We start from the raw sequence: 18,020 nt of genomic DNA, 5'->3' as shown, positions 1-18,020 counted from the left end.
CCCTTCCCCCACCCTGTGTTGTCTCAGTTTTGTGAAGAAGTCAAGGCTGTCATGTGAGACCTCTGACCTTTGGTGTCCTCCTGAAGCTGGGCTTTAACTCCTCCCCTGCCACCTTCTCAAGGACAGCCAGGAGTGTCTACTGCTTGCATTTCCCTTTGATGAGCACCTTGGACTCTATTGCACTCTCTGAAATAGTCTGTGCTTTAGACACAGTCTCTAGGGACCGGAGAGGTGATGGTAAAAGTGTTTGCCTCGCAAATGTGAGGACCTTAGTGCAGAATGCAAGAACCCATGTTAAGCTAGATTCCAGTGGTCCTGAGGTGAGAAGGGAGATCCCCCAGAAGCTGGTGGCCTGCTCTCCTGTCCTGCACAATGAGGACTAAGACATCCTGTGGCCAACAAGGTAGACAGTGAGGTGAACTCCCAAGGGGCTGTCCTCTACCTCTGTGTGTGCAGGTGTGTGTTTGTACTCACACATTCAAACACTTGCACACATATACACACACCATATATACATCATATACGCAGATGCTCTCTCTCTCTCTCTCTCTCTCTCTCTCTCTCTCTCTCACACACACACACACACAGTTAAAAAGAAAGGAAGAAATACAGTCTTTAGAATCTTTCCTCATTTGTTCCTGGGATTTCAGTCACTGGAAAATCTCTACGAGTCTTCTCTAATTACTCATTATAAACATGAAGCTTACACATAGGACTAGACAGGCAGGCCTTAGCTAGATGCACATCCGTGTTTCTCTGTGGAAAATAGAGATGCTGACGTGTGCCTTCTTGTCAATCATGATAAAAATGTAGCAAAGGTCTTTCACTGTATGCAAAGGAACTGTGAAAGACCTTTGATGTTCATTAATCACTTAAGCCTCAAACGCAGCCCTGAGAGGCAGGGGCTTTTATCACAGCCATTCTAAGATGTATGGAGGCCGGAGAGTCCCCAAGGCTGCACAGCTGGTGACTCCAGACCCTGGCCTCCCAGCCCCAAGGTCAGTGTCCTGGAATCCACTGGCCGGCTCACCTCCTCTGTTGTTGATCTAGCCTCCGATCATTCTCCCCTGAGTATGGATTTGAAGAGAGGGATATGGTGATAAAAGAAATTGGTCACAAGTATAGCAATTATAAAATGAACTAGGAAAACAGCGCTGTTTCTGTATTTTCCATATTCTCTAAAGCAATCAGCTCTCACCTGGGATCAGCCTGCACCCTTCACTTTCAAATGAGGACCAAGTCCCCTGTCATCCTGACAGAGAAAGATAAAGGCTAGAAGTGAAGGTCACCATTTTCTTCACAGGATGATGTCTCTGTCTTGTCTAGCCCATCCCCTACAATGCCCTAAGTTGGTGGGTTTGGTGAGAGGTGTGTGGTAGGGGTATCTATACACACATCAAATGGGAAGGTGTGAATGTGGCCCCGCTCTCTTTCCTTCTGTTCTTCTAGCACAGAGCAAAGCCATGGGCATCAGTGGAAGCTGATGTTGTTCATCTGAGCCAGGGTCAAGCCTGCCAAGGCTAAGGGATGAACTACTGGGCCTGTCAGCAGCAAAGTGATCCTTGGACTGGAACAGCCTGCTCTCTAACCCCCTGAGGCCCATAGCAGTTGCCTTTGAAGGGGCTGAAAGAGCCTCCTTCCTCTTGTGTTTGTGCAGATCCAGTTAGTCTGAGATCCTTGCAAATGCCTTTTGCATCTAAACAGCTGCCTTTTTGCAGCAAAGTTTGGGGGTTGATTTGGCCTCAGTCTTCCTTCTGCATGTGTGAGCTCCCTGGAAACCCAGTTCTGCAGAGGGTTTGGTGTAAAGCTGACATCAAGAAGTCACAAGTCAGGGACGAAGCAGCTGAGATTCTGTGACCTGCACATCTCCTTGGGTAAATCTGAATGAGGGCAGCTGACTATGATGTTAAAGGAATCTTGAGATCTCAGGCAGAAATTACATGGTGCTTAGCGTGCCACAGAAGTACTCAACAGATAGGTGTGTGTGCATATGTGTGTGTGTGTGTGTGTGTGTGTGTGACAGACATGCTCATGCTTACGTACTCAAAATCACATGTACACAGCCATTTTCTCCTATGGGAAACACAGATTTCCAACTAAACACATGATAAAAATAATTGTTCATTTAACTGTAAATGATACATAGAATCAAAAGTATGGGCATACCTCCTTTTGTAGCCCCACCCCACCTGCTTATTAATCATATGATCAATAATAATAGAGGCTAAAGAAATGGATAAAGTGCTTGAAGACCTCCTGAATAAACACACACACACACACTACCACCACCACCACCGCCGCCACCACCATTATAATCTTGTCACATTTAGGACAAGATGGAAAGAGGAGAAACAGGACCATTCTGGAAGCTCACAGGCCATCTACCCCAGTAAACACAGCAAAAAAAACAACAAATGAGGGGCAAGATGAAGACCCACACCCGAGGTCATCCTCTGCCCGCCATACACGTGCCATGGCGCATGCGTGTCCTCATAAAAACTGTAGCAATGGTAATAATGATTCTGTAAGATTTCTTTCCCTGGCCTCCAGCATAGCCTGTCTCCATAGTGACAGCTCACTAATTTCATTTTGCCACCTTGGATCCGGACATACAGACTTAGACTCAATTGTCTTCAATTGTCTTCTTTAAGATTTGTCCATAATTACTGTGATTTGTTGGCAGTGGTCATCCTTGTAAGTGATCGGTGGTTTTTGCTGCATAAAAATGCCAGACTGTAGAGACCCCAGGTTATCTGAGCACAGATTTTATTTTCAGGTCTGGGGTCTTACAGAGTGCTGTTACAAGCATTGTTGGGTAGGTCCCCTAGTACACATGGATATACTTTTTTCTTTTAACTTTTTAATTAATTAATTAATTAATTTAATGTATGTGAGTACACTGTCACTGTCTTCAGATACACCAGAAGAGGGCATCAGATCCCATTACAGATGGTTGTGAGCTACCGTGTTGTTGCTAGGAATTGAACTCAGGACCTCTGGAAGAGCAGTCAGTGTTCTTAACTGCTGAGCTATCTCTCCAGCCCATGGGGACACTTTTTATGCAATACTTCCTGAGAGCGAGAGCCACAAGTCAAAAGGCTGATTTATCGCCTACTGTTTTTAGATAGTGGCAAAGTTTTACCGGTGTGATCACTTTGCATGCCTATAATATCCCATAGCCAGAGTGACTTCATGCACTGTGATTATCTTACACTTCTGGAGATCTGAAGTCCATAATGGGTCATGAAAATCAAGACAGCCAGACTGAAATCCTTCGTGGAGGGGCAATCTATTTTCTTTTAATTTTTGGTCTTGTCGATTTCTGGAGAATGCTCATATTCTTGACTAATGTCTCTCTCACCCCTTCAAACCCAGTGTGGGTGGTGGGCTTCTTTCCTTGATGCCCTTTCTCTGGTCCATTGTGGTGGCTCCTGACCTAACTCTTTGGTACCCTCCACATCTGAAGGTCCTTTACAATTACCTTCAGGCATGTGGGTATGTATGTATTATACTACATATGTAATTATATCTATTAATATATAATAATATAGTATACAGTAACCCAATATCTGCTGTTATTTTTGAAGATCACCTAGTTTGGTTGGGGATGGCACACACCTCTGATGTCAGCACTTGAGAGGCAAGTGCAGATGGATCTCTGAGTTCGAAGCCAACCTATAAAGCAAGTTCCAGGATAACCTGAGCTACACAGAGAAACCCTGTTTCGAACAACAAAGCAAAATGATTGCCTGATTAGAGCTGGGGAGAGTTCTTAGCAGTAAAATCATCTCCCAGGGCTCTAATCCCCAACACTGTGGACGTGCAGCCCACATATAATCTCAGTGCTCAATGAGCAGCACTTACTCATATAATCCACATATAATCTCAGTCCTTACAGAGCACTGGCTGGCTAGACTGACTGAATGAGGGACCTCCAGGGTTAATGAGAGGTCCATCTCTGTAAGGTATAGAATATTCTAGAAAGACACCCAACATGAACCTCTGGCCTCTAAAAGCACATGTACCCACATACACATGCATACACACACACACACACACTATTTACCTTATTGACAGCTTTAGTTCCATCCACCTGCTTCCATAATACCCTTGAGGATGAGAGTTGTAGACATCTTTGGGGGCCTTAATTTTGCCTTCTTAAAACAGCAACAAAAAGCTTGCCCCTGAGACCGTTTGCCCTAGCTGCAATTACATATTCTTGTCTTAAACTGCTACTAAAAGAAGACGGTGTCTATGTTGGTTTGTGGACTTGCATCTCCTAGAATACAAGCCTCACGAGGACCAAGATGTTGGTTTTGTTCACTGCCATAGCCCCAGTTCCTGGCACAGCACCTGCCATGAGGGTTGTAGCCAGTCCACACTGCTAATTGACAAGCAGAATTTAAAAGTCTCCCTAACATGGCAGCCGCTTCCTTGATAAAACTCTTAGCCCATTCCTCTTTCTTCCCCAGGCCCTGGGTGGCTGGTATAAATTTGAAAAATTCAAAGCAGGAGGTGTCAAGAGGTGTCCCTGGGCATTGTTTCCTTGAGACTTGCTATGGTTCCTATTAGGGTTAGCCTGGCAAGACCAGAATACTGCCATCCTCTGTGCATGAATCAAGATAATTCACATCTATCTCCTAAACCTCCCTCATTTACCATTTTATTGTCTTTGTGTGTGTGTGTGTGTGTGTGTGTGTGTGTGACATATATGTATGACAGAACTTGGAATCTGAAAACAATGTAACAAAAAGGTTTTTTTGCTACATGGTTATGTTCAAACTGCTTACTAACTGTATATATCCAAACAACGTAATAATTGCTTGAAAATTGGTATACATACTTTGAGAAAAATATTCCTTAATAATCCTCCTCAGCTCTAACAATTTGGGGAGCCACATAGCTTCTCGGAGCCAAGAGAAGTGCAGGCACTGCTAGCTTTATTTCCTATCCGTAACTGATTTCCACAAGTGCGTTCCCTCCTAGAAGCTATAGGAAACTCAGTTCTCAAAGACGGGAAGTCATACACACAGAGAGACAGAAACACAAACCCCACAGGACAACAACAATTAATGAAAAATAACGAAGACGTGAATTTGGAGAAGATCAAGGAAGGAGCATATGGGAGAGCTAGATGGGAAGAAGTAAAAGGAGGGATTATAATCTCAAAAGTAGAAGAATAAATCTATTATGCTAAAAACCAAAGGAAAAAGTTGGGGATCATAGAGCGGAGTAGTGTGAGCCCATAGCTGAAACCATGGCTTGGGAAAACTGACTCCGAAGTCAGGAGCACTTGCTCTTGAAGAGGATCTGAGTTTGGTTCCAACCATGCAGGATGGTTGGTGACTCACAACCACCTCCAAATCCAGCTGCAGGTTATCTGATGCCCTCTTCCGGCCTACTCAGGCACTTGCATGCATGTGGTTCACATACATACACCCAGACACAGATATATATGCATAAAAGTTACTGTCCAGTGAGTGTCCTGTGAGTTCAGGGTCCTCCCTCGGGTCCCTATTTGGCAGCTGCAGCTGTACACTAAGTTTCAGGAGGTCACAGCTTCAGCAACCTCCAGCGACCTCCGTTCCCTCCTGGAACACTGCTTCCTCCTTGAAAGTCTATTGCTACTAGAAAGCAAGGGTCCCACTGCTCTTGACAGGTAACTTCAGAGAGGTAAATAAACACTGATGAGGATAGAAAATAGCAGCTCTGGGGCTTCGGTCTTGGCTATCCAACACTCACTCGTTAAAGAACCCCTTAATGGACCGGAAAGCCCTGCTTCTGGCCCTTTGCCTGTGATGTGTTTAGCTACATGCTGCAGACAAATGAGGGAACATTTGAGAGTGCATCTATCCGCAGTAGGTTGAATAGATTATGGGGGTGTAGGGATGTAAAGTGGTTTGGGTTATTCAGGGTAGTTTAAAAAAACAAAAAGGACAACTCTGGATTTGTGGTTTCCTGGCTTCCTTTCTCAAGTTCTTCCTCAGCATGCCCTTACTATGGTGTACATAAACCAAGCAGACAGCAGAGGGCACCCTTGAGCCACAAATGTGAAAACAACAGCAACAAACAACAAAAATTCCCTCTGGACCAGGAACTGTTCGACACAGGGATAGTTCCTCTTATCTCTCAGGCAGAACATTTCCAGGCACTTTGCTAATAAACAAACAAAGCCATAGCTTGATGACAAGGAGAGCTGGGGACAGATTCAGAAGAAACTTTCTGTGAGATCCTTATGCACCTTATACTTTCCCTAAGGACGCAGGGGAAGCCTTGTCTCAAGGCTGCTCCATCCGAGATCTTGGGGCTCCATATGGTAAAGGGCCCTTCTCACATCGTACTGTCGGGCTATCCGTAGAAAACCTCTCAAAACCTTCTTGCTGTTGGTTTACTGTGACATTTCTCTGAGGAAGAGCCACACACACACACATTCGCACACATCAGCTTGCGCACATCAGCTTGCACACATTCCACTCTTTGTTCAACTATCAGAATCTATCTGCACTGTGACAAAGCGGGCCAACGTGCTCATCATGTGTGTATTATTCCTTTACAAAGCTAACATGTTTTCCCTGTTGAAACTTCCCCCTTAAATAAGAGTCACTGTGAGATCTAGGGTCTGTGGCTGTCCTTAGAGTATTTTGAAACAGATTAATTTCTTACTGGCAGCCTATTGTTATGATACAAAACATTATTTTTCATTGTGTCTGTCTTACTGTCTATAGGCCAAAGTCAAGTGATTGCTTTGGGGCTCTGGGTCCCTACTTGTAAAGACCCAGTGTCCTTTGCCAAACACTTAGAAACACTTGAACTTGGGTCTGTGGCTTCTGAAATTGTGTTTTTGGTTCCTTCTGTATGTCAGAAAGCTCTGTGAAGACCAGGATTCTTAACTCTTTGAAGTCCAGTGCTGAGTCTCCAACCCTAAGGTTAGCACTTGGCTCATGGAAGGAGCTTGTAAATTCAATAGCCAGTTTACATTGCTATGACGAAACACCCAGAGAGACAACTTAGAGGACAAAAAATTTATCCTGGCTGATGTTTTCAGAGGTCCATGGTCACCTGACTCTATTGATTCCAGGCCTGTGCTGCAGCAGAAGGCCACAGCAGAGCTGCAGGCTTCATGGTGGGCAGGAAGTGGAGTGACTAAGAAGGATTGGGGATAAAATGAAGCTATATAATGCACACCCCCAGTGAACCATGTGCTCTGAGCCCCACCTCCTAAGGAACCAGTCGGTAGACAAATGTGTCTTCCTGTGAGCTTAGGTTCCCATTGCGACACTGATTCCCACATAGACCCAGTAGCACCCATTGCTCCGGATAGTCATTGGATGAATATCTTTGTCAATGAAGGATTGCTACTTAATTATTCATCAGCAAGGGCTGGAGATGATCAGTGCTTAGAAAGTGCTCTGAAGCCAACAGTTTAGTTAAGTAGTTACAGCCAGTGAGTTTAGGCTCGGTGCTTTTTTCCAAGTGTGATCCAAACATTTTATGCAAAGCCTGTGTATTATACTTGCCAAGCAACTAAATACACAGCCAAGGCCTGTCACACTATCAAGTGTCACAAGCAGGCTTGCTTCCTAAACAACCATAACCACAGTGACAACAGTAATTCCACCACGGGGGGGGGGGGGGGGGGGGGGGGGAGGGGCGGGAAATGGCAAAACTGAAACTGTCCACTGTCTAGTCACTTCTTGTCCACGTATACTCTTGTGTGGATTTTGATATTTATTATATTTAGAAATTGTAAATATTTAGTTTCATTTGAAAACACTTTGTGGATTAGACCATACTCACTTCCTAAGAATGCTTGAGTTTCTGTTAGTGCCTGGAATCTTTCCAGAAGAGAGAGAGAGAGAGAGAGAGAGAGAGAGAGAGAGAGAGAGAGAGAATAGCTAAAATGAATGTAAAAATAAAAGTTGTAAAAATTCTTTCAAAATTCATTGTGTGTGTGCACACATGTGCTCATGTGTCTCTGTGTGTAGAGTGTATGTGCATATAGGGAGGAGAATGCCCATGTATAGGTACAAGTGCCTATATATATGTGTGTGTGTGTGTGTGTGTGTGTGTGTGTGTGTGTATGCATATGGAGGCTAGATGCTGCTATATGTGTGTGTGTGTGTGTGTGTGTGTGTGTGTGCATATGGAGGCTAGATGCTGCTATCAGGTGGCTTCCCTGGTTGCTCTGCTTTATTTTTTTAAGCCATGGTGTATCACTGAACCAAGATCACTGAACCAATTAAGCTTGTGGATTCAAATGATATGCTGTGTGTGATCCCCCACAGGGCTAGGGTCACTCATGGAGGTAGGATGCAGGAGTTTTGACTGTGCACATCCCACGCTGACTCTGGGCAAGCATTGGTCTGTGAGAAGCTGCAGGACCCCACTCCAGGGGTGGGGAAGTGCAGTCTGAGGTCCGCAGGCTGGAGTTGGCTCAGGGATCCTGGACCTGCATGAAGGTCGAGGGTAACAGGTTCTCAGACTCTTGGGCATTCCTGACACCACTGGATGCTGTGGAAGAGCTGAGAACGGAGTGGGAGCCATCAGGCTGGATCTTGCCAGTAGCCAAAGGGAAAAGGGCAGGGAAGAGAGCTCTGCCTGGTTCCTGAGGGGAGGAGAGAGTGTTTGACTTGCTCCATGCTTGGCTTGATGGAATCTGTGACTGGGAGCACAGAGAGGCCTCCTGCTGGAGATTAGAAGGTCAGCTCTTTAAACAAAGGCCTATTCCATTGCTCCCCATGGTGGGTTCCAATGAGAAGAGGCAGTCCATGGTTTTAAAGCATTTATTGTCATGGCTGGGAGTTGTGATGAGTAAAACCATACCCCGCTTTCTCAGGGTGGGCCTGAGGTTAAATACCTTTTGCAGGGAGGAGTGTCTGGGAAGGGGAGCTTAATTGTCTAAGCCCTTCAGGCCTTTAGGTGCCTCATTAAAATGGAGATCTGTCTTGAGGCTAAGTGATCTGTAGTCATGTCCTCTACCTGTGGAGGGGCTTGGGGCATTGCCCTTACATGACTGATGTCCACAGATCTATGGAGCTGTGGCCTCGTGTCAGGAGCCTGGGATCTAGGAACATGGCAAAATGCCTACCGTCTCTTGCATGCTACGGTCACCTGGTGTGTCACTGGGGTTTTAAACCTAGCTCAACCAGAAACCAGGCTGCCTCTCACAGTCCCCCAAAACTAAGTTAGGTGACTAAGGCACTCCAGTGACCTTTATGTCTCCCCCTTCCTCATATTGAGGTTACACTCTGGCTGCCATGGTAGGCTCATATGTGAGTGCTAAGAAGCCAAGTGACAGTTCTTATACTTATATAGGAGGTACATTGCCGACTGAGCCGTCTCTCAAGCACTCCTCCCCTTCTTAGTGGCAGAAACACTACCGAATGATAGGCTTGGATTATTTTAGTATTTCTGATTGGTGTGATACAAAATCCTCTAAAGGTAAGAGAAATTGGAGGAGGTGGCTGTGAATATCCTGTTAAAGAAATATATCAGATTCTGTAGACAGGCTGGAGAGATGGCTCAGTTGTAAACAATATGCATGTGTGTATGTAAAAGGTCTCTTATAGAGGATCCAAGTTTGTTCCCAGGATGCCCATCAGTTAGCTCAGACCACCTCTAACTCCAGCCCAGGGGATTCAATGCCCTCTCTTCCAGACTCTGAAGCCACAGCACTCACGTGCATATAGCCACACATGATCCAAAATCAAGCCTAGAACAAACAAAACGCTGTGGAATTCTACCCTGATAAAGAGTATTTGCATGGAGTTCTCGAAGATGAAAGACTCCTTGTGATGTCACTTATAATAACCAGGTATCTTACCTGGCCGGTATAACATTCTCTCTTTAACCTTTGTGGACTTTGCTCCTTGAAGGGCTTCTATGTTTTAACCTAACCTTTTGTTTTCTTCTTTCAGGAATCCTGTTCACGATGCTGGTATTTGGACCAGCCTGTGGATTTATTCTGGGCTCTTTCTGTACCAAGATCTATGTGGATGCGGTCTTCATCGACACAAGTAAGGAGCAGATCATGGTTGCTAAGCACCCTTACAAGCATTTCCATCCTTATAAAGGAGTCTTCAGCCTGTGACTATTTAAGACCCTCCCACTAAGCAACATTCTTGTGTTGCTCAGCTTTTTATTTCTGTGACATCTATGACTGAGACAATCAAGTCAAAACCAATAAAGGACTATTGTAGCTCATGGTTTCAGGGTCCACATTTGGTTGTTTTGGGGGCCTTTTGGTAAGATATCACTTGATTACAGAGAGCACAAGGTAGAGCAAAGCCAGTTACCACATGGTGGCTGTGAAGGGAGGAAAGATGAAAACACCAGGGTCCCCATATCCTCTTCAAAGGCACATCACAGCAACCCAACTTTCGCCACAGGGCCCCATTTTACATCTCCTTAAGGTATACACACACACACACACACACACACACACGTGCAAAATACAAATCAAAACAAAAGCATCTTACGCAAAGCTTGCTGTGCTTTTAATTAGAAGAGGACATATGTTTCTCAGTAGCTCTGGGCTTCACATCTGTGATTCTGCAGTTAAACCGTGTGGCTGTCTGAGTAAATGATATTGCTCTTAGTTACATATCTCACTGCTGTGACCAAATACCTCACATGATGGCTAATCTTGGTTGTGAACTTGACACACGTGGGGAAAGTGGACCTCCAATAAGAAATTGCCTCCATCAGATTGGCCTACAACCTGTCGTGTCTGTGGGGCATTTTCTTGATTGCTAATTGATATAGGAAAACTCAGCCCACTGTGGGCAGTACCATTCCCTATGTAGGTGGGCCTATAAGAAAGATAACTGGGTGTGGTCCTGGGTATGAACCAATAGCAGCATTCTTCCATACTGTCTGCTTTAACTCCTGCATCCAGGTTCTTGCATACAGGTTCCTGCCTCAAATTCCTGACCTGACTTCTCTCTTTAATGACAACGATAGATCATCACTAAATATATGATGAAATAAACCCTCTCCTCCCAGATTTGTTTTGTTTTGTTTGAGGTCAAAGTATTTTGTCTCTGCAACAGGAAAGCAAACTAAGACGCTTGATATTTTAGGAGAGAAAAACTTTACTTTGGTTTATAACTCTGAGAAGTCCACCGCAGTGGTGAGGACGTGTCAGCTGGAGTGTGAGGCTGCGGAGCACATTGCAGCCATAGTCAGGAGGGGAAGAGCAATGGACTACTTAGCTTTCCGTGGGTTTCTGCCATCATGGTAACAGGGTGTTTTTAATTGAGGATTTCATACGTGGATATAGTGTATGGATGGATCAAAGCCACCCCATTCCCTCTCCTCCAATTTCTCCCATATTTACTTTTCTCTCCAAACTTCATGTTCTCTCTCTCTCTCTCTCTCTCTCTCTCTCTCTCTCTCTCTCTCTCTCTCTCCAAGTCTACTTAATGCTGCTTGAATGTGCATGAGTGTAGGACCACTTGCGGGAGCATGAGTAGCCTTGTGGGGCCACATACATGATGAAAACTTACTCTTCCTCCCCAGCCACCATTAGTTGCCAGTAGCTGCTCAGCTAAGAACAGAGCATCGTGAGCATCCCCAGTCCATGCTGGGATTTTGCCTGCCCTGATCTTGTGCATGTCTTATTACACTATCACAGCTACTGAGTTTGAGTGTACAACAGCCTTGTCATGCCCAGCAAATAACGTGTCATCCCTTGGAACGCCCCCCCCCCAGGGTCTTCTCTAATTTTTATTCTTCTATGAGCTAAACACACATATTCCAGCTTTCAAACCTAGCACTCACATACAAGAAAGAATATATCTGTCTTATTTGGGCTTGGGTTGCCTCACTCCCGGCTCTGTCCATTTATCCACGTTTCACTTTTCTTTACAGCAAAATAATAATCCATTTCTATTAGTCCTCCTTTCCTTTAGGTACTTGAGAGTTGTTGCTTCCTCTTACCACAAGAGGGCAGAAAAGCATCACAAATTTATTCTTTTTAGTCATTCCAAAAACCCAACCAGGGTAATGCTGCTACCTGCAGTGGGTAAGTGGGTGGATCTTCCCACCTCAATTAATACATAATCCCTCTTGGGTATACCCAGAGGCTTTCACACACACACACACCCTCACACACCCTCCACCCCCGCCCTTGGCACATTCCACTGGCAAAAGGGCTTGACCATCATGGCTGCTCTGTGGTGACAAATAGTCCTCACATTTTACTGATTTGGATATGCTGAAAATTAATTTGGTAGATAACCTGTTCAACACAGATTGGTGTTGGAAAGAGGTGGGACTTAGCTCACCATGGCTGTTTTGGGGCCCAGACCCACAGATGTTTATCCTGATCCCAGTGTTTATAATTTCCAGGCAGGACATTATACACTGGTCCTTAAAGTCTGTGATCAGAAGTAATACATCCTGATCACTACCAGCACAAGTCTATAACATATGTAGAGTCGTATGTAAAGTTACCCATGAAGGAAACACCTCCTCTCATAGCTAACCTTTTTTTTTTTTTTTTCTTTTTTCTTTTGGTTTTTGGCTGTCCCGGAACTGTGTGGACCAGGCTGGCTTCGAACTCACTGAGATAGGCCTCTGTCTCCCAAGTGCTGGAAGGCGTGTGCCACCACACCTGGCTGCTGTCTCACAGTTCTAAAGTGGGTCTAGGACTCAGGAGCAGCTTTAGTGGGGTGTAACCAAGTCTGCAGACCGAAAAGGAAAGGATCCACCTCAGAGTCCATGCAGTGGTGGCCAGGCTGACTCTCCTGGTCCTCTCTACAGGAGTCTGTCACCAATCCTCCTGACAGCATGTAATGTCTGCATCATTCTTTCCTGGAAAAGAGCCAGTTACACAGAGCCATGGTTAAGGTGGATATAAGAATATGAATTCCAGGTGGAGGCAGGGATTTGGGGGTGTCTTAGTTAGGGTTTCTGTTGCTGTAAAAAGTTAACATGACCATGGCAACTCTCATAAAGGAAAATATTTCATTAGGGCTGGTTTACAGTTCAGAGATTTAGTCCATCATTGTCATGGCGGGAAGCATGGCTGTATGTAGGCAGACATGGTGCTGGAGAGGTAGCCGAGAGCTCTCCCTCTGGATCCACAGACAGAAGGAAGTGACTGAGCCACTGGGCCTGGCTTAATTTTCTCAGACCTCAAAGCCCAGTGACAGACCTCCTACAAAAATGCCACACCTACTCCAGAAAGGCCTCTTTGGGTCTATGGAACATCATAAGGGCATCAGCCGAGATCTGTTAACAGCCTTATGTTTACAACTATTGTGGCCACTGCCTGAAAGAGAACACGGGATTTCTACATAGTTTCATCAGTAACAAAGCCTTATTCCCTTCCTCTCCTCTCCCTGCAGGCAGATGGGGGAGGGGAAAGCTGATGCTGCTTTCTTGGGCTGATCTGTTCTCCAGATCAATAAGAACTCTCAGTCCCCGGGTTCCCAATCCATCATCTCTTGACAGTGCTAAATTTACTAATTCACCCCAAAGAAATAATGTGGTCTTAAATCCAATCAAGTTGCTCTCTGATTCAGTCCATTAATCCCACTGATATATTTACTTGTCTCTAATGATGTTACAAATTTCCAAGTAGAAAATAAAATCAGATGCAGCCTTATTTATTCCTGCCAAGTGCTAGGCCTGAACAGGAAGGGATGAAATGCCCCTGTCTTCCAGCTGCCTGGCCCTTTGAAGTCCACTCTAGCAAGCAAGGATGGACTGCTAAGGGACGCTCAATGAAAAGTCAGCTGCCATCTCCTGCAGACAGAAAAGCTAGCTCCAACTGGTGTGCCAAAGGCAGCACTCTCCAGGCGCAGCCAGGGGCTGGAGGAGACTGGAAGCTTCTTGGGAAAGCTGCCTTGGAAAGCGATGTGTGATATGTTTTGTATTGGCCATATCAGGAGTGACCCATCAAAGTGAGGCCTAGGGGGTGACCAGAATTTCTGAGCCAGAAAGAACCTTGGGTGGCACACTCTTTCAGATCTTTCATCAAATTAGTGAGGATCCTGAATCTCAGGTACTGAAGGGGAGGAGCCTGGATCTCAGATCCGGAAGGGGAGGGACCCGACCAGTGGAGGCACATCTGTATACAAACCAAGTCTCCTGTGCCATGTGGCAGATTTTTCCCACTCATGATCCTCTCTCCCAGACTTCATGAAAGAGCCTCCTTTCTCAGTGCCTGCAGAAACCATGGATAGAATGGCAGCTGGGAGCGCTTAGCCTGTCACCTACAGGCCCTCAGCTTGCCAAGAGGATGACAGCACTAAGGACCCCTTAGAATTGTCATCATCTCTTCTTGTCCCCTAAGCCCTGTGAGAAGCTAAGCGACCTCCTCCACCTTTGATTGGCATTAATACCTCTGTGTACACCTCAGACGGACACTTTTCCTTACTGTCTCGATGTCTTATGGATGGCAGCCTTCCTGAGCACAAGGTGACCAGAGAACCTTTGCTAAGAGAGGATGTCTGTGAGTCCCACTGCTTCTTGAAGGTACATGAAGGTCAGTGCTGATTATCATCACTAGAGGGCAGAAGAGCACCACTAGTTCTGTTAGGGACTCAGCCAGGAAAATCTCCTTTCCAAGCAATTTTCATTGTTTCTGCCCTTGTGGCAGAACCTAGTCGTGCCTGGGTGCATTTGGCTGTATTTTGAGGCAGGATTTCTATGTCCTTTAAGGGTCCTAAGAATAGCTCTTCTTTAGGGCTGCCCGCCATATACAAATGTTATACTCTACATGAATATGCCTGTATGTCTAGGGCCACATGCATCTCTGGAATCTGGGGTTGGGGAGCATGCAGGGAAAGCAATCCCTGCCTTCCCTGGAATTTATGTGGAGGTGGCAAAGGTGTCTACGGAAGGTCCGTACTGTGGGACAAATGGAAGGAAAGTATACTCTCCCCTGACCCGGAGGTTGCTAAGGAAGCAACAGTGCCAAGAGAAAGGAGGCTTGCCTGGGTCCTGGGAGTCAGTGCAGCTGTGGGAGCAGGAGAGCAGGTTACTTGCAGGAATGAGCCAGCAGTCTAGGAGAAGAGCCCCATGAGGGGGTGGAGGTAGACACCAGAGGCTCATCTGGTTAGGCTTAGGCCCGGGACTCCATGGCTGGCCTTTCATCTGGGTTTGATCCTGTGTGGCTCCACTGCTCCATCCTGTGAGGGCTGGGGGAAGAAGGGATAAGACTTGCAGAGATCTCTCTTCAGAATGTCTTGTGGAAACTAAAGTTTGACCATGAACTCAGAACCCTGAAGACAGGGCTCGGTTTCAGGGTGTACCCCCAAGCACTGAATCGACCAGCATCAGCCGTGTGGGTTTATTACAGGGAGAGTTAGGAACAGCAGCTGCCACAATTAAACAGTTATTAAAGGTGTGCCTGTGCTGTCTTGTTGGGAACTTGGGACCTTGTCGGGAAGTGTAGCTTGTATTTGATAAGGCATTGTGTGCCCTGAGAGTCTAGAATCCTGTGAATCCAGATCATACTCCATGAGCTCTGTGATCCTGGGGCAGCCATTCCTCCTTGAGACTGTGTGTGAATAATGCAAGAAAACTACACATTCAACCCAGACAATGTCTTGAATATAGGAAGCGTGCTATAAAGGTTACATATTATGGAGCGTCTGAGAAGTCTACTAGCGTCTGCAGTTACCAAGGGATCCAGCATGCTTTCAGCAGCCCTGATTCTCAACTCTTTCTCTCAGCCTAGCAATTTGCCTCCCTGAAACCTGTACTTAATCAAGTTTACTCCCTCCCATGGATCTTTCCCTAGTTGTTTGAACATCACCAGCACACGTGTGGACACTAGTCGAGAGTCACGCGCACACCAGCTGGCCCTGCAGACAGCTGCATGGCATTGGTAGCTGCAACAAGATGCTATAGCCCATGTGCTTATGGGAAAAGGTCACCAGCTAGGCTTCCTCCTCTGCTTTTTGAGAGGACTAGCGCCGCAGCCAGCTTCCTTCAGTTTGGTGGACTCATTAGCTGGATGGCTGGGATATGGAATGTCCCACACCCTCACCACCTCCACTTTCTAATTAGGTTTGTCACTTAATGATACTCTTGAAATTCCTGAGTCCCATAGCAAAAGTCTGATATACTTTAAGCAAATAGGCACATGAACTTAAAAATGCCCGGAGAGCCATAATGGCCTTTAGTATGGCCCAAGAGAAAGAAGGGACTGTCCCCAATTTGCTTTGAGCCAGAGTTCTCACAGTCTCATGGGTAGGCCTGTTAATGAGATGTGTGCTGGCTTCAGCCTGCTTCGTCTGATTTTCTTCTTTTTTACCTTGGAAATGGGGACAGAGCCCTGATAGGCTCCTTGTAGTCACTTGCTCTTTTCAGAGGTGACAAACAACTGTTAGCATCTTGCTTCCTTTGTTCAACAGAACTAAAAAACAATAAAAGCAACCCAGAGTCCAGATGCCAAAACAGGACACAAGTAGGCCTAAGCCACTTGCTGGGTTAGGAGAGATGGCTAAGTGGGTAGAAGACTTTCTATGTGAGCTGAAGATCTTGAGTTGGAATCCCCAGCGCCCGTGTGTAAAAGCCAGGCAAAGCTACACAATGCCTAAAGCCCCAGTATTGGAGGGCAGTGACAGACAGACAGATCCCCAGAGCATGATAGCCAGCCAGCCCAGCCAAAGCAGCAAGCTTCCAGGTCAGTGTGAGGCCCCGTCTCAAGGCAATAAAGTACAGAAGACAACAGAAGAAGATGTGTGGTTATCATGCTCTGAACTCCATGGGGGCATGGACACACCCTTGGGCCCATGCAAAAAAATAAAAAATAAAAAACACACATAAAACATGCATGCACACACAAATAAAGAAATGGGTCTTCTAAGGAGGGAGAGTCAGTATGCGTGTCTGAGACACTTGCAAAGACAATCTCAACTGTGTCCCATCTCCTGACAGACATATCCCACACAGGCACAGATAGAAGATTTTGGTGAGGCTTCATTTCTTTCAAAGTCTCTCCCTTTTGACTGACAGAACCCCCTTGAAAATGAAAATCCTTTTTTCCCTAAGCACCTGGAGTATCCAAGGGTAAGCAAGTGGCCTTTCTCTGTCAACCTGCTTCTCCTCGGCCTGAGTCACCGTCCCACTCTTATGTCATTGGTATATTGATGTGTCTGAGTAAACGAGAGTGATTGGTGCTTTTCAGTTTTGCTCTGGACATCTCACCAGCAGCCACCTTCAAACAGACTGAAAACAAGCTTGAAAAGTCAATACAGGAACTAGAACCAGATAGAAAAATAGATTCTCAAGCTTTACTGCCCCATTCCAACCTGAAACAGTACTTTTTTTCTGTCTAGGTCTCTCCAGGACTGCCATCGCTACAAATGTCTGTCCCCCAAGACATTCGTACTAGTTGGGGTAGGCTTGACCATGCTACAGTAACAAACATGTCCCCTAATGTGTGGCTCAGGGCGGTAGAATTTTAATCTTGTTCCTGTCGAGTATCTGCAGCTGGTCAATAGGAACGTTTCATTAATGTAGTCCTCCTGGGAAGAAGAAACCCAGGAACCACACACCAGCACATGCACAGTCATACCCAGCACATGTATAGTCAGTCATACCCAACACATGCACAGTCATACCTAGCACATGTACAGTCATACGCAGCACATGTATAGTCATACCCAACACATGCACAGTCTTACCCAGCACATGTGCAGTCATAGCAAGCACATGTACAGCCATAGCAAACTCATGTACAGTCATAGCAAGCACATGTATAGTCAGTCATATCCAACACATGCACAGTCATACCCAGCACATGTACAGTCATACCCAGCACATGTACAGTTATACCCAGCACATGTACAGTCTTAGCAAGCACATGTACAGTCAGTCATATCCAGCACATGCATAGTCATACCCAGCACATGCACAGTCAGTCATACCCAGCACATGCAGTCATACCCAGCACATGCACAGTCATACCCAGCACATGCACAGTCATACCCAGCACATGCACAGTCATACTCAGCACATGCAGTCATACCCAGCACATGCACAGTCATACCCAGCACATG

The 18,020-nt window shown here is 45.8% G+C and overlaps 1 protein-coding gene across 2 annotated transcripts in view; it reads left to right on the top strand.

Annotated features, from left to right (window-relative positions):
* Slco3a1 (solute carrier organic anion transporter family member 3A1) overlaps positions 1 to 18,020 on the top strand; it is a 283,764-nt gene that overhangs the window by 193,453 nt on the left and 72,291 nt on the right. For both annotated transcript variants that reach the window (XM_021167572.1, XM_021167570.2), the window contains exon 3: positions 9,918 to 10,016. In XM_021167572.1, coding sequence (XP_021023231.1) covers positions 9,918 to 10,016 — 99 coding nt within the window. The remainder of the gene's footprint in view (positions 1 to 9,917; positions 10,017 to 18,020) is intronic.

The sequence above is a fragment of the Mus caroli genome, chromosome 7, assembly GCF_900094665.2.
Source record: "Mus caroli chromosome 7, CAROLI_EIJ_v1.1, whole genome shotgun sequence".
NCBI lineage: Eukaryota > Metazoa > Chordata > Mammalia > Rodentia > Muridae > Mus > Mus caroli.
The sequence above is the reverse complement of the archived record's forward strand: the minus strand, read 5'-3'. Positions and strand labels throughout refer to the sequence as shown.